Source organism: Geospiza fortis, unplaced genomic scaffold (genome assembly GCF_000277835.1).
Source record: "Geospiza fortis unplaced genomic scaffold, GeoFor_1.0 scaffold171, whole genome shotgun sequence".
NCBI classification, from domain to species: Eukaryota; Metazoa; Chordata; class Aves; order Passeriformes; family Thraupidae; genus Geospiza; species Geospiza fortis.
The window spans coordinates 8,039,305-8,053,722 of NW_005054313.1; the positions used below are offsets into that span (position 1 = coordinate 8,039,305).

Here is a 14,418-nt window from a genome sequence, read left to right on the forward strand (position 1 = left end):
AGTTCCACATTACAGGATTATCAGCCCAGAGCCAACTTATCATACAGTAATAATAAGCTAACATAGCTGTGTGAGCACATTTAATTAATGGCAAAGATGGAATTCTCGAATTTTCCTTCACTTGGCCAACATCCAGAAGTGTGTGACTCCTCTGCTGTAGGAAATGCTGTGGAATACAAACTATGCACATTTGCATGTAGGCTTTATCTGGACAGTCTTTGATATCCATATTCTGGTCTTGGTTCATTTTTACTGTGCATTTATCTCCCAGCTGTTGCATTTGTACTTCATTTAGAAGCTAACACTGAGGTTTCACAAAAAAACCCTAATTTGAGGGGTCTTTTTTAAATGTCATAGCTACTAAAGAAAAGACCAAAAGGCACATTTTCCACGTTGTCTTTCTGAATAGTGTTTTCAACAGCTGCTGCAGCTGTGGGTGTTGTCATATTGTGAAATACGCTTGAAACATGCTCACAGTAAGAGTGTCCACAGACCAGACTTTGTGAAAGCTTAAACTGAGCACTCCCCAGTGCAGCTGCTCCAGAAAACCAAGAGCTCCTTCTCCACATTCCCACCAAGCATCACTAGACTGGATTGTTTCCAACCTGGTTCCCAGTACAGTGTACATCACTTATGCAGTGGCCAGATATAGATGCATTTTTGTTTATTATGCTCTGCTATTTTTACACCCAAAAGATTGTTAGGGGAAGCAGGATGGAGTGGGAAAGGTGACTAGCTAAATATAGAAGTTATTGTTACACAGACTCTTTGCACAAGCTGAGGTGAAAAAATGACACTGTGGACTCTTGAAATAAATATTTTGTGCATTCTTTTCTCCCATTCTTTTATTTAGGTTCTACTTTGCTATTTTTGTAATTCAGTGTTCTAATGAAAAGACTCTTCTCCACTTTTTTTTTCTCCTGCACCAGGGTCAATATCCCTCACCCCATTTCTTGTTTCTTTCTCCATTTTTAACTATATATAAACGTATGGCATCTCAACTGTAATTTGCATGTTATTTTAAAATACCTAAGATTAGCTTAGATGTATAAAGTTCTAAATCCTGCTTGCTTTTGGTTTGTAGTATAGGGAGTAATGTGTATGCTAATCTGTATGCTAAATCCAAGTTTTAATGAATGTATAGATCCTCTCTCAAACATAAGATCAAGTGGGGAGGTTGTTTGGGTGGGTGAAACAGAACAAAAAACCCTTCTGCTAATTTATTTGGATACCTGGATGATTTTGTGATTGTTCTGTCATTACTCCCCTTTTTTTAGCTAATTTCCAGTTGTGGTAAGAGATCACAAGAAAATTTCCCCTAAATATTTAGTGTTGATACCATTTGGGACTGGGGGAGAGGAAATGTTTTAATGAACTTCTTGTGATCTGATCACAACTGAGTGAATCTGGCAGCTGGATTGAAATTTGTTTAAAAACAGCTTAGTGCTAGTTCTGTTTATTTTTTATTGAGAATAAAAGGAAAGCATTTTATTTTTAGTATTTGGTTTCCAGCATTCTGGAAATACATATCATGGCTGTGTATTAACTTGCTCTCATTACCTGCTGTGTTTTTCATGACACTGGTATAACCCTCGTGCCTCTTTAGTAACTCTGCTCTCTGTTCCAGGTGCTGTTGTCAGGACTGATTGGTGTTGTTTCATGGAAGAGGCCTCTGTCCCTTGTGGTGAGCAATTCCCAGTGCTTTTTTCTTTATAGAGAAGCCTGATGGTCTGTGGGGATGATTTGTAGCGCTGTTGTGTATCCTGATATTTATAAACACTTAGTACAAAAAGCTTGAAGCCTTTGAAGTTGTGATGTATAAACCACCTGGGTGAAAATAGTCATTTTCTACTGGCTCACAGACTATTGGTCTGCTTGTACCTTTGCATTTAACTTAATTTGCTTAAAAATGCACTGCAGACCAATCTTTTTAGCAGATATCTGAATGGAAAAAAGCCCATTCCAGATTAGTAGTTGTTTGTCTTCTTCTGCAGAAAGATTTTCAGCTACATTTTATTATTTCTGTTGTGAGATTCATGTAGTTACTCTGTAATGAACAGTGATCCATTCTTTGTGTGTGCATGCTAATAGAGTTTCAGTTAGTCCATTAATGTAAAGCAGTATTAGATGGAAATCAAGCTTATTAAAACCACGAGCTGACTGTGTCAATAAGGATGTGTTAGCAGGTAAACATTGCCTTTGAAACAGTGTCCATGTGTGACAGTAACACAAAACATTTGTAACAGTACTAAAGATAGTCCTGGAATAAAAAGCATAATGGACAGTATGAAATGCAGAGTCTCATACTAATATATTTGATTAAAACTGCGGGTATATCTTTTAGTGTTATGAACTCAGACAGTGGGCAGAGCTCACATCCTTGCAATAAATCATAATCACACATCAGAAATGTTATCCAGGCCTGTTGAGACCTGTCTTCTCTGATTCCTGAACACTCACTTGCATGTTGTAAATTCAGCTGGGCTTTCTAATATCGACTCGTTCAGTGAAATGTAAATAGGCACTCATGGTCAGTGTAATTCAAGGAAATGGAGATAAAAGGGAGGAAACAGTAATGGTAACAGTGATGTTTGCAGAACAGCTCATCTTCCTAAAATCTGCTCTAGGAAATTGTTTATTTCAAAGAGTAAGCTTAATGCTCTTGATTTAGATCCTGATCTCCTGCCTTGGCCCTTGGTGGTGACACAATAATCAGCTGAGGAATGGGCACAGGGATGGTGTTTTTCACTTCTGTGTGTGACTAAGCTATGCAGTGGTTTTACAGTGGCTACAACTGTCCTGTTTTCCTTGCTGAGTTGTAAATACCTCTGAGCAGTTGGACCCCACGTGTGCAGGGAGACTGTTCTGATTAGCAGTCAATAATGTGCAACTTTACAAGCTCACAGCACAAAGTACCACCAACATGCTAATGAGCCATGTTTCTCCTGATCTGTTTATTCAACACATATGCCAAATACATATGGTCAATGATTACCTTTTAACCTATTTTATAGTACTATAAGCAGCTAGACAATCAATTGCAATATATTACAATGTCTCTTTTGTTGCAGTGTGTTACAAAATCTGGCATTGCTGAGAGTGATAGCAGAAAGATGGATAAATATCTTTATCATTTGAAGCTATGAATAAAGTTATATAAAATTAAACCATGCAACATCTGTGGTGTCCTGAAAACTAGTGAAACTGTGATAATATTTTTAGGTGCCAGTTTTCTGCATGTCTTGGATTTGTGACTAAAGCTGGTTTATAATAACAAGTGTTTTGACTATTGCTGAGCAGCACTTGTGCAGTAACAAAGCTTTCTGGTTTTCCCACACACCATCGCTTGCTTTGGCTTTTTCCTTCCTATTTCCTTTGCTTATTAAACTATCTTTATCTCCATCCAGAAGTGTGGGTTTTTTTTTTCCACTTGGGCTTTTCTAATTCCCTTCCAGTCCTGCTGCAGGGGGCAGTGAGAGGGTGGCTGTGTGGTGCTTTCCTGCTGGCCAGGGTCAGCCCCCCACACTGCTGGATGTGCCTTGCCCAGCACTGTAATCATACAGGGTTTTCCCACAGATGCTGGGTCTTTTCTTTGCAAATGTATTATTTTCTGCAGGCAAAAAGAGGAAGCTGAAGAAGCATTAAACAGAGATTGTTCATCAGCCATTAATTTCTGGCTGTATCATACTAGAAGTGTGTTATGCAGTGTTGGTGTAGAAATGAGCGAGTTGTTGCATAGTTTAACACTTTGGAACCAAAGTCAAAACTGAGAGTAGTTGAGTATTTATAAGCTATTAGTATGAATGCTGTTTTGTATTCTGCATTCAGTCAAAGATTTACAAATGTGTATGTTCTAAGGACATTTTACTGCAATATTAATGTGCAGAAATTTAGAAGTTCTCCTGCTAAAGTGTCTTTGCAAATCTTAATCACCTGGAAAATTCACCAGATTTTTTGTTAGTTTATCTGAATTTTCTTGGTTACCTCCTAGCCATCAGTTGCTGATGTTGCCAAAATACTTTATACATGCAAGGAGTCAGTGTGTGTTACCAAACCTGTATTTACATTTACCAGAGGAAACACTCAGGGAAAGGTATTTAAATTGCTCACACATTGATTTTGAACAATATTTTCCACATATTTCAGATGTTTCCTCATTAAGCTTTCTCTATTTTCACTTTGAAATGTCAGGGTATTGGTAGTGCTTTCAGAAAATCTCTCAAGGGTCCCTTTTTTGGAAACCAAGTGTTGGCTGTGTCACTACCACTGCTTAGTGTTAAAATGCAGTGTTAAAGTAGGAATTTGTTTCCTTGTGGTTTATGGAAGTGTCTGAAAATTGGGAGAGAGCTTGTGGAGCACCTGAGGCTGAATTGCCTTGTAAAAACTTTAAATTGTGCAGTCAGATTATTTTTCTGTTACAATCTAATCTATGGTAATTGCAAATCTATTTGTGCCAAGGAGATTAATTCAGCCTCTGAATTGAGTTGAAAGCTTCCCTGCTGCCATCTGGCATTTGAGTGACCCCAGAAAAATATTTTTACATTTCTAACAGAAAGTTTTTATAATAAACTGATAGATGTAATTTTTTTTCAATGAACAGAAATGTGGAGTTTCTTAAAGTCTGTGAATGTCAGTGAGCACAAGGTAATACTACTTATTAATAAATGATCTTGATTACTCAGAATAGCTATTTAAAAGCATTTAGTATGAAATGTGCATTCCAGATCCACTTCTGTGCACCAGTGAACGTGCAAATCAGTGCATGTATAACTCAGTGTGTTGTCCCTCCAAATGAACCATTATTTCAAGCCTTTTTTTTGTGTTTGATAAGCACATAGGATTTTCTTCATTTTAGAGAAATAAAAGAAGCTGTCCTAAATAGCTGCAGTTCAATCTGCATATCAGGCAAAAGGATGAACTGCTGTGTAAAGTCTCAGACTGCGCCCATAGTAAGACTCAGTCAAATACAAAAATTGACTTTTAAAGAAAATATTCATCTTGGGTCAGCTTGGTAGTTGGTGCAAAGTGAGAGATTTTTCTTTCTAGAATTCCAGTGAAAAACTTGAATTAGTTGAAATTCAGACTTGAATATTTTTCTTTTTTTCTGTAAAAATCATTAGAAAAATATCTACATTGAAAAGGGAAATTACTAATAATTTTAAATCAATACATTCCAAATACTCTTGCTCCATAAGATGCATGAATATGTAAAACTGGTCCAAATGTTTTTCCTCGTTGATTATCTCCTCTCACTAAATTTCATTGCAGACTACAGCAGGAGTAACTAAACTTCAGGAAACACATGAAACTTAAATGTATAGAAATAGTGTATTAGTATTACATATATAGTGTATTATATAGTAGTAAGTTTCCTATATTCTGCTGGGTGGGGTGGAGTGTTGACATGTTCCTGGCCATGCTGCTTAACCTGAGCTCCTAGAGTATCTTAAGGGGTGAGGCAAGTCTTTTCAAACTCTTGTAAGGGAATTTACAGCTTCCTTTCAGATGAAATCTAAGAGAAATATTTGAGTTTTAAAACAGAAAAAGTGGTTGTCCTCCCTCCAATACTCAACCTCAAGCAGAGATTTGGTGTTTGGTTCCTGGAATAAAAAGATGATCTGTGTAGTGGAGAGGCAATGTCAGCATAAACAGCCAGGGCTGCAGAGAAGAGCAAGTGCAGGAGTGCTCAGCGTGGGAGAGGAGCAGTGTGAGGCAGCCATCCCCTCGTGTGTCACTGCTGACTTTGATACCTGGGTCATGTTGAGAGCTGCAGAACATCCCTGTGCCTCAACAGAACCCTTGATCACTCTGCAGTGTCATTTCAGCACGAGTGTTCTTTGAGTTCCTTGATCAAAATGTTCATTAGGAACCCTGCTATTAGACAAACACTTGTCTTTGAGGCTGAAGCATTAGTTTAAAGGTGAACAAAACACTGGGTGAGAACAAGAGCATCTTACATACCTGTGTTTTTCAGTTTCTGATGAGCTGGGCAGGGGCTGAATGCTGGGTATTGCTGCTTTCAAAAAGAAACTTGGGAGGCTGAAATAACTTCTGTTTGGAAAGCAAATCTGGTGCTGGCTTTGCTCTTCAGATGTAAGGTGCTGTAAAAAAGTAGCTCTTCAGATGTAAAGCTGTAAATTTTGGTGAGAACTGATGTGAACCCAGGCTTTGGCATTGAGAGCAGAGTGTTTTTCTTTGACCTCTTTTCTGGGAGCATGGAAGGAAACCAACCCAAATCCAGAGGAGCTGAATAGCAAATCAGGGGGAAGAGAATTGTGGAGGACTGGGACAGGAAGGAGAAATTGAAATGTGAGTCTGGCAACATGAGGAAGATAGACATCAAAAGATTTGAGAAGAATAGGACCTAGATGGCCAGACAGAAGTGGACCAAAACCATGTCAGTAAGAAATCATACAATAGGATCTCTGATGTTTCAAAGATTCAGTGCCACAAGCACCATAAATTACCGAATTGCAATAAATTTGTATCTTAGTTCTCAGTGATTTCAGTGAAGAAAGTGTAGGCTGTGAATAGTATTTTCCTATACTTGGGACAAAGTTTAAGTTTTCTTTGCCTCTTGCCTTCCTGTTCTCCCTTCCCTGACGCTTAGGGAAGGGTGTACTGCTGTTACAGTTACGTGGCTGTGCTGCTCTGGTCACCAAACTGCACCATCTGTCTCTGCACACAGCTACAGCATGGCTGGGGTTCTGCTAAAAATCTGAGACAGGATCTAGAAGTGAGGTTAGTGTATTTGGTGATAACTGCATTCCAGGTTACATCAGTTTGAAAGTAGATTTAAAATATATTTCATTGAAGCTGCTTCTCTTTTATAGTTGTTTGAAGGTGATGCCCTGGGAGGTCTTTTCCCAATGTACAAACTGTTGGTTTAGGCCATGAAATAATGTCTCTTGTTGGATTGAGTAGGGGGTCTGAAAAGTGTGGTCTTCAAAATTTGCAGTTTGAATTTGTGTAAACTCTGATTACATTCATGTTCCAAAGTTAATATACCCTTTTAGCTTTTTTTAAATGTGCTCTGCCTATTGATTTTTTTAAAACTTAGACTGGTGGTTCCCTTCTGTCTTCTTTAATATCGCTAAACAACTGCCAGAAAAACCTAGCCCCAGTACCCTTTCATTAGAATAGACAGAAGAGGATGGGAGGAAAAGATGGAGAAGAGGGGAAAAAAGGAAGAATGGCCCAGTAAAGTTGTGAACAAGGTGAGTAAGAAACCACACTCGAGATGGAAACAGAAGAAGTGAATCAGGGAAATCTTTGCAGTGGTAGAGAAAAGATGCCACAGGGTGAAGCATCTCTTTAGAATGAATATGCTACATCCACTTTTACATCTCAACACTCCTTAAAGCTTTCTCTTGCCTAGGTCTCTGTCTGCATCTCTCTGACACCCTTTTGGCCTAGGCTGGCTGTTCCTGGGCCCAGCTGCCACTCATGCGAGAATCCAGACTCCTCTGCTGAGCATCCACGTACTAGTTAGTTATCCCCAGTGGTAGAGTTTAAAAAGCCCACAAGCAGCTTTTCCTGAAAAGCAGGCAAACCCTGCTGGGCATAACTCTTGTCCCTTCCTAAAGAAGCATTTCTTAATGACTCCAAACCAGCCCCTGCTCCTCCCCATCTGCTGCCATCCATGGTGTTGCCATGGCAGCAGCTCCTGCTGGCACATTCCTGCCCTGGGAAACTGTCCCAGCTCCATCCCAGTGCTGCTGCCTGCAGTGGAGAGTGTGCTCTGGGTGCTGCATTCACCTCTCCTCAGCCCATCAGTAATTCCCTTGTTCTCACATGCTTTCTAAATATATCTGCTGATGGTTCTTTCATCTCATCTGCTCCTTCTTTTAGAAATGCAGGCTGCATCCCATCTGCTCCTGGAGTTCTTGGCAGCCTTTGCGCAGTCTAATTTCTTCAACCCTTTCTTGGTGAGAGTCTGGTTTGCTTCAGCATTTCTTCTTCCTCCTTGGTAAATGAATCTCGTGTCATGAATCTCTGGGGCTGGCTCCAGTTGGGCAACATGGGAGCTATTTGTGAAACTTGGTGTTTTGTTTTCAAATGGTGAGGAAACACTAGCTTCAAAAATTTATTTGAGACAAGCTGAGCTGCATTTGAAATGTTTTTAAAAGTAGAATAAATATTTGTATGAGCTAATATAAAGTATTTTGAGGTGTGAGGTAGCTGGGGATGGATATTTCACTCTTTGTGCTCAATCAAAACTTCAGTGATTTTAGTTTTATTTGTGTGACAGATGGAAGGAAACACACTGTTACCCAAAGAGAATCTAATTATCCTGTGCTTGTTGAGGAAAAATACTTTGATTTCAGTAGGATTTGCTTGCCAGGTAAATCACAGTTTAGATCCTGAGCTAGACATGTGTGTGATTGAGCGTTTGGATTTCCTTATTACAAGTACCATAAAACCTGCAACAGCATTATGGGTTAAATTCTACTTCAGATATATGAGGAAAGGTGTCTGAAATCCTAAAGTTCACTTACTGCTGGATCTCCATCAAATTATTAATGTGAGTCTTCTTTGGAGACGTGTGGGCAATTTTTCTTGAAATGGCCAGAACTATAGTGAGTTTACATTACAATTGCATTGGAAAGAGCTGCTGCCCACGTTGAAGCCTTGCCTCAGAAACTTGATACTGAAAATGCCCCTGTGCCCTTGATGAAGATCAGCACTTGTGGCTCCTGACCCTGCTCACCTGGCAGAATTTTCCTCCTCAGGGATGAAAGTCAGAGCTCTGGTGTGCGAGGGCTCAGAGAGACCATGCAGTTGTTAATTAATGAGAATAATTGCAAGTGAGTAGTTAATTGCTATTAATATGTTGGGAAAGACAGATGCAAAATATCTGTGTGTGTGACCTTTACATCCTGCTTCTGTCTCATTACTCTTCTGCCAGGAAGGGCTGCTCACAGAGCTTTTGATGCCTGTCCTTGTCAGCAGGACAACACGAGCCTTTATTTCCTCAGGGAATCCTGCTACAGATGTTGGGGAAGGTTAATTTATTTGGAGTAGCATTTCACTGACACGTGCATGGAGGTGAAATCCTTCCTGCAATGTGACACTTGCAAAAAGTAATGTATTGTTTAGGTGGATGAAACCATTAGGCAGCTGCTATGGAAGTATAAATTCAGTCTTATGTAGATTTTCTCAAAAGTTATTATTCTACTCACATTGTTGAAGAAAATGTATTCATTTTCATTTACTCATTTATCTGTTTTGTTTAAATATAGATTGTTGCATACAAAACTAATTTAGCTAATTAATTCCTAGCATCCTAAATGTCTATAGACCCTAAACCTCAGCTTTCTTTTCCTGTTCTGCTGTTGCTGTGGAACATTTTTGAGACACAGTGTCTTATTTATTAATTGTTAAGAACTTCCAGTTTTTACTTTGAGAGTCTTTTGGAAGGAAAATTAAGCTAATATGGCTAGTTGCAAATTTTAGATCTGGCTTATGTGGTCAAAATTCTATTCAGAAAGCATTATATTTGAAGTTCCTATTATCACACTGTTTATCAACTCCCCTTTTTCCACCTGACTGTACAGCTGAAGCAGTTGTTTTTGAAGCATTTCAAATTGACAACATTTTGAGTAGCATTAAAATAGGTTAGTGCTGTTTGATTTCTTTCTCCTTCAAAATAACATTTTAAGTTAAATTTCGTGTGCATGGATTTTTTATTTAGGGGAGCAGTGGTGCATAAATGTAAATGTCAGTGATAAAAATTAGACAATACAACTACTATAAAAAAAATTGTCCAAACGACTTATTTTGACTGCACATACAGGAAAAATTATATGATTATATGATATAATTTATAATAATAAATTATTATGACAAGGTTGCGTTGTTGCAGTATAGCTACAGATCTTTGAAGGATTCCTTTGATTGCTTATTTTCATGTAGCAAACTTCAAATTAGCCTCTTTAGCATATTAGCTGGCAACTCCCCATTGTCCTTCTAACAGATTATTAGACAAAACCTAAACTTTTTCTCTGCTATGAAACTAATTACCTGCAAACTATTTTTGTTACAATTAGAAGTGTGTCACATTATTTGAATACTTCAAGAGATAGCTTGAATTTTATCTGAAAAAGAAAAGAAAAGGGTATAGCTCCTCTTGTTTCTCTTTTATATGGCAGTAGTCTGCAGGCCACTTGATGGTCCTTTTGGGTCCCTTCCAGCTCAGAATGTTCTGTGATTCAGAAAGGTGTAGATGCTAAAAGAACAATTGGAAAAGAAAGAGCAGAAAATTAGTAGATGCTGAAATATCTACTTTTGACAAATTTCTGGTTAATGTTCCTGAACTGAGAGCACAAGGTCTTTATTACTAAATCAGGCCCCCTCTTAGAGTTTCCTAAAAAACCTACAATAAATAGTGTAATTGCTGGAGCTGTAACAGAGCATTACAGAAACAGCAAACACCTATTGCTGTGTGTACAATGTGACAGTGCTGCACTTATTGTGGTCTTATTCTTTTAATCTGATCCCACCTGAGGAAATTATCTCTATGCCCATTGCTTCTACTGACAGGGAATTTCTTGGAGGTATTGAATATCTGTTATTATGAGATATTAAGAGACTTGTTTTTATAGAAATGCATCTTTGCATTTGTCTGTCACTCTGCTCTTGCACACAGAGCCAAGGTTGCATTTTGGATTCCAGGGTTCTTGCAAAGCCTTGGCAACAGCTACCAAACCCGTCACTTTATTGATGATGTTGTTGTTTGCTGCACAGTGAAACAGGAGGAAACCAAACTACTCCTTCTGGTCTTTAAATAGCTGTTATTTTGTGTGATGCAAATTCTGCTGCAAACACCCCGTGCCCCTTTTTGTTGCTCACGGGGCTGTTACCAAAATTCTCATAATTCTCCAAAGGTACAGCGTGCTGACTCTTGCTGGAAGCTGATTGCTGCTCTGGCAGTAAACAAAACACAGTCACAGGGAGGCATCATTTTTTCTTGTAAATCAAAACCAGTAGCATTGTTTATAATCTTAAATAAAATCATTTTCGAAGTTAGAATTTTCCACAGGATATTTTAATAAAAATATAGAAATGAAGATACAACCAAGCAGCAAATAATAAATTAATTAAATTCCAAGATCTAGCTGAATGGAAGCAAGTTAATAGGGCCATAAGAGGGTCAGTAAAATCCCATACACCAAGTTCAAGTTCAGAAGTTTTCATCTGAACTATTTAGCTTTGAAATTAGAAATAGTTGCATGGATTTTAATATTTATACTGATATTTCAGCTTTCCTTTACAAACTTAAATAGCCTCACTGGAGTCAAAAGGAATTGAATGTGGAGAATATGTAATTTAATTGAATAATGACAGGAATTGAAAAGGCTAATAGAATTTAGAATGAAACAGGATATAATTTATGGTTCCCAACATAAAAACATTAAAATCTTTAGCCTGATCTGCACTACAGAGAATATTTCTGCCTATTTAATATAAAACATTGCTTTAGACTTAGAGAAAATATCTTTGTTCGAAGCTTTATTTTAATTTAGGCAAAAAACAGGGAATACTGAATTAAATAGATCTGAAATGCCAACACTTTTCATCCTGTCTCTTCTTGGCAAGCATTGAGAAATCATGAAAAAGAAATCTATTATGAAGCAAATAATGGCAAGATAAATTTTGTTGTTTCTTGTACACTTGCAAACCATGAGTCAAGAGTGTTGGTTTGAGTGCCATTTCTGTTTAGTAAGGATTTAAAGTGGGCTCATTTAAAAATTATATGTTTTATCTATTTAAACCTATAGTATATAATAAGCATTCAGCATCTGGCTGATCCAACAGGTAACTTCTGGCTGTACCCCAGATAATCTTGCATTAACTTAGTCCTGGCACAGTTGCTGATCTCACTGCTTCATAGCTCTTGGTGGTGATAAATTTTCAGGTTTGCTTCTGGTGTTTAACCTTCTGCACCTCTGTCAGGGAAACTATAAATTCTGTAGCACAAATATCAATAAATGTTACTGCCTGCAGTTCATGTAAGACAAAGTTCTGTGAGCGAAATACCTTGGGGCAAGTTTTTAATCTACTTATACAGTGGTTTATAGAGACAAGCACATTTACCTCTGGCTATTCTTGCTGTTTCACAGATAAGAAATGTGTGTTAAATGGAAGGTATTTTAAATCTCATTGAATATATCCACATGTATTTAATGTCATTGGAAAGAAACCTGTAGTACCTCATATCAAACTACTGCGTCTCAAAAAGAATTGCGTTCTGCAAGTGATTTCAGTGTAAACCAAAGTTCATCCAAGGAGATTTTCTGACCTTTCAAGAGCTGCAGGACAGGAATTAACAGGAAATAGATGCAGACACAGTAGTACAAGTGCAGAGGATTGGGAGATTTGCAGAAGGCAGCCTATCATTGCAATGCCTGGTTTTAGTCAAAGTACCCTGCACAGGAGAGTTGAGTAATATGCTTCATCAGCACAGAGGGTAATGTTCTGTCTCAGTGTTCATGTCTTGACTATCAAACCTGCAAACCACCAGGGGAAGCAGTGATTGAAATGCCAGCAATGAAGAAGCAATCCTGTTTCATATCTATCTCCAAAATGAAAGTGTGAGGAATGAAATAAAATGTTGCTTTTAGAAATAAGGTTTCATGTGATACAATATTTACATCTCTTTTGGAGGACTTTAATTATTTGGCATGTAGAAACTTCTTCCTGCTTGTAGTGGAAAGTATTTCTTCAAAATGCAATATGTGCTACTCCTTTTTACTGTGCTCTTGCTGTGTATATATGCAGCAGTGAGTGGGTGATTTGGGTCACTTAAAGAATCCCCATCAAAAGTATTGGCAAAACAGGGTTTAATATAAATTTGTGAATGTAATAGAGTCATAGAATGGGTTGGGTTGTGTTTGGGGAGAGGTCACCTTGTTCCAGCCCCTGCCACAGGGGTTTTTCCCCTAGACCAGATTGCACAGGTCCATCCAGCCTGGCCTTGAGCACTGCCAGGGATGGGGGATCCTCCCTCAGCCTCCTGGCTGCGCTGCTCAGATGCAGCCCAGGACAGGGTTGGCTTTCTGGGCTGCAGACTCACATTGTCAGTCATGCTGTGCTTCTCATCCACCAACACCCCCAAGTCCTCCTCCTCAGAGCTGCTCTCACTGCATTTTTTGGTAGAAAGCTGTATATGGACAGAAAATCTAAATTGTTAATGTCTTATGTTGCAGGTCATGAACTGCAGGGTGTGCTAAAGTTGGTTCATTTGTTTTTCCCCTTTTTACCTCCTATCAATTCAAGAACAAATTGTGAAAGACACAGTAAGGGCAAGAAGGTGCTTTGAGCCAACTATCTCAAGGATTAAAGTTTTGGGGTTTTCAGGTAATACAGTTTTAACAGTGCCTTTGGGAAAGAAGATGAAAGGAAGTCTAAAGCTTATGGTAAAAACAAAAGGGAATAAATTACTTGAGGCTAGTTGTGAAGAAAAGAGAAATATTAAGAAGCAAAACTGAAAGTGATGAAAAAGAACAGAGGGCAGAGAACAGATCAGCTTCTGTAAATCCCTTTGATTTTTTTGGTGGTATCCATAAAATTAAGATGATTTACTTTGGGACATTCTGAAGGCAGGTGTATGGTTGTATCTACATTTAAGAAACATAAAGGAAAAATGTTCACAAGTAATCTGAGAATACTAATGATTTTCTAAAAGCTCAAATTATACTCAAGAGAGAACTACAAACAACTTCCTTTATAGTGGAAAGATAATATAATCTGTTGGTGCTTAAGTTTTTTTGGGTTTTTTTGGTTTTTCTTTCAGTGTGGAAGGGCACTTTTTCTGGACTCTCTCTTGGAAGGCATGGAGGGTGCTGATATTTTCATTCTGTGCAGATGTGTGTGGTGATGTGCACATCACTCTTGATATGCTCTGCATATTTATTCTTAAAGTTGTTCCTAGAAATGGAGTCAAAAGGGGAATCTTATGTGGGTCCATGTGCAAGATGGCATCTCACATTGTGAGTTGTTATATAATTTTAAGTCATTGCATCCAAACTGTTTAGTTTTGTAGAAATTGTTTAGGACTGTGGTAACATTTACATAGGAAGTCCTATTAACTGTATTACCTTCCACAGAGTCCTTTGTGTAGAATATAAGCTTTGACTTCTCCAATTAGTTCTGCTTCCACCAAGTCATAATAAATCCATGGGCTTTGCTTTTTGTTCTTGTATTAGTTCTTGGTGACATTTGGAGATTTGCGGCATTAATGCTCCTTGCTGATTTCTAGGAATATGTTATCTTGTTTATATGTTGTAACTAGAAAGGTGAAGAACATAATGTTGTAGTTTTAAATCAGCATCAAGATGTCATAGCCCTTCAATATCTGACCATTCCGTATTTACTTCAGTGTAAGTTTTGCCCTTGATCATTGGGTTGTCTGTGTCT

At 38.1% G+C, this 14,418-nt stretch overlaps 1 protein-coding gene across 1 annotated transcript in view; it reads left to right on the forward strand.

Moving 5' to 3' along the window:
- Positions 1-467: 467 nt before the first annotated feature.
- The window catches only part of FAM189A1 (family with sequence similarity 189 member A1), a 52,853-nt gene continuing 38,902 nt past the window's right edge, over positions 468-14,418 (forward strand). The window contains exons 1-2 of the mRNA XM_005419764.2: positions 468-476; positions 1,628-1,684. Of these exons, the coding sequence (XP_005419821.2) occupies positions 468-476; positions 1,628-1,684 (66 nt within the window). The remainder of the gene's footprint in view (positions 477-1,627; positions 1,685-14,418) is intronic.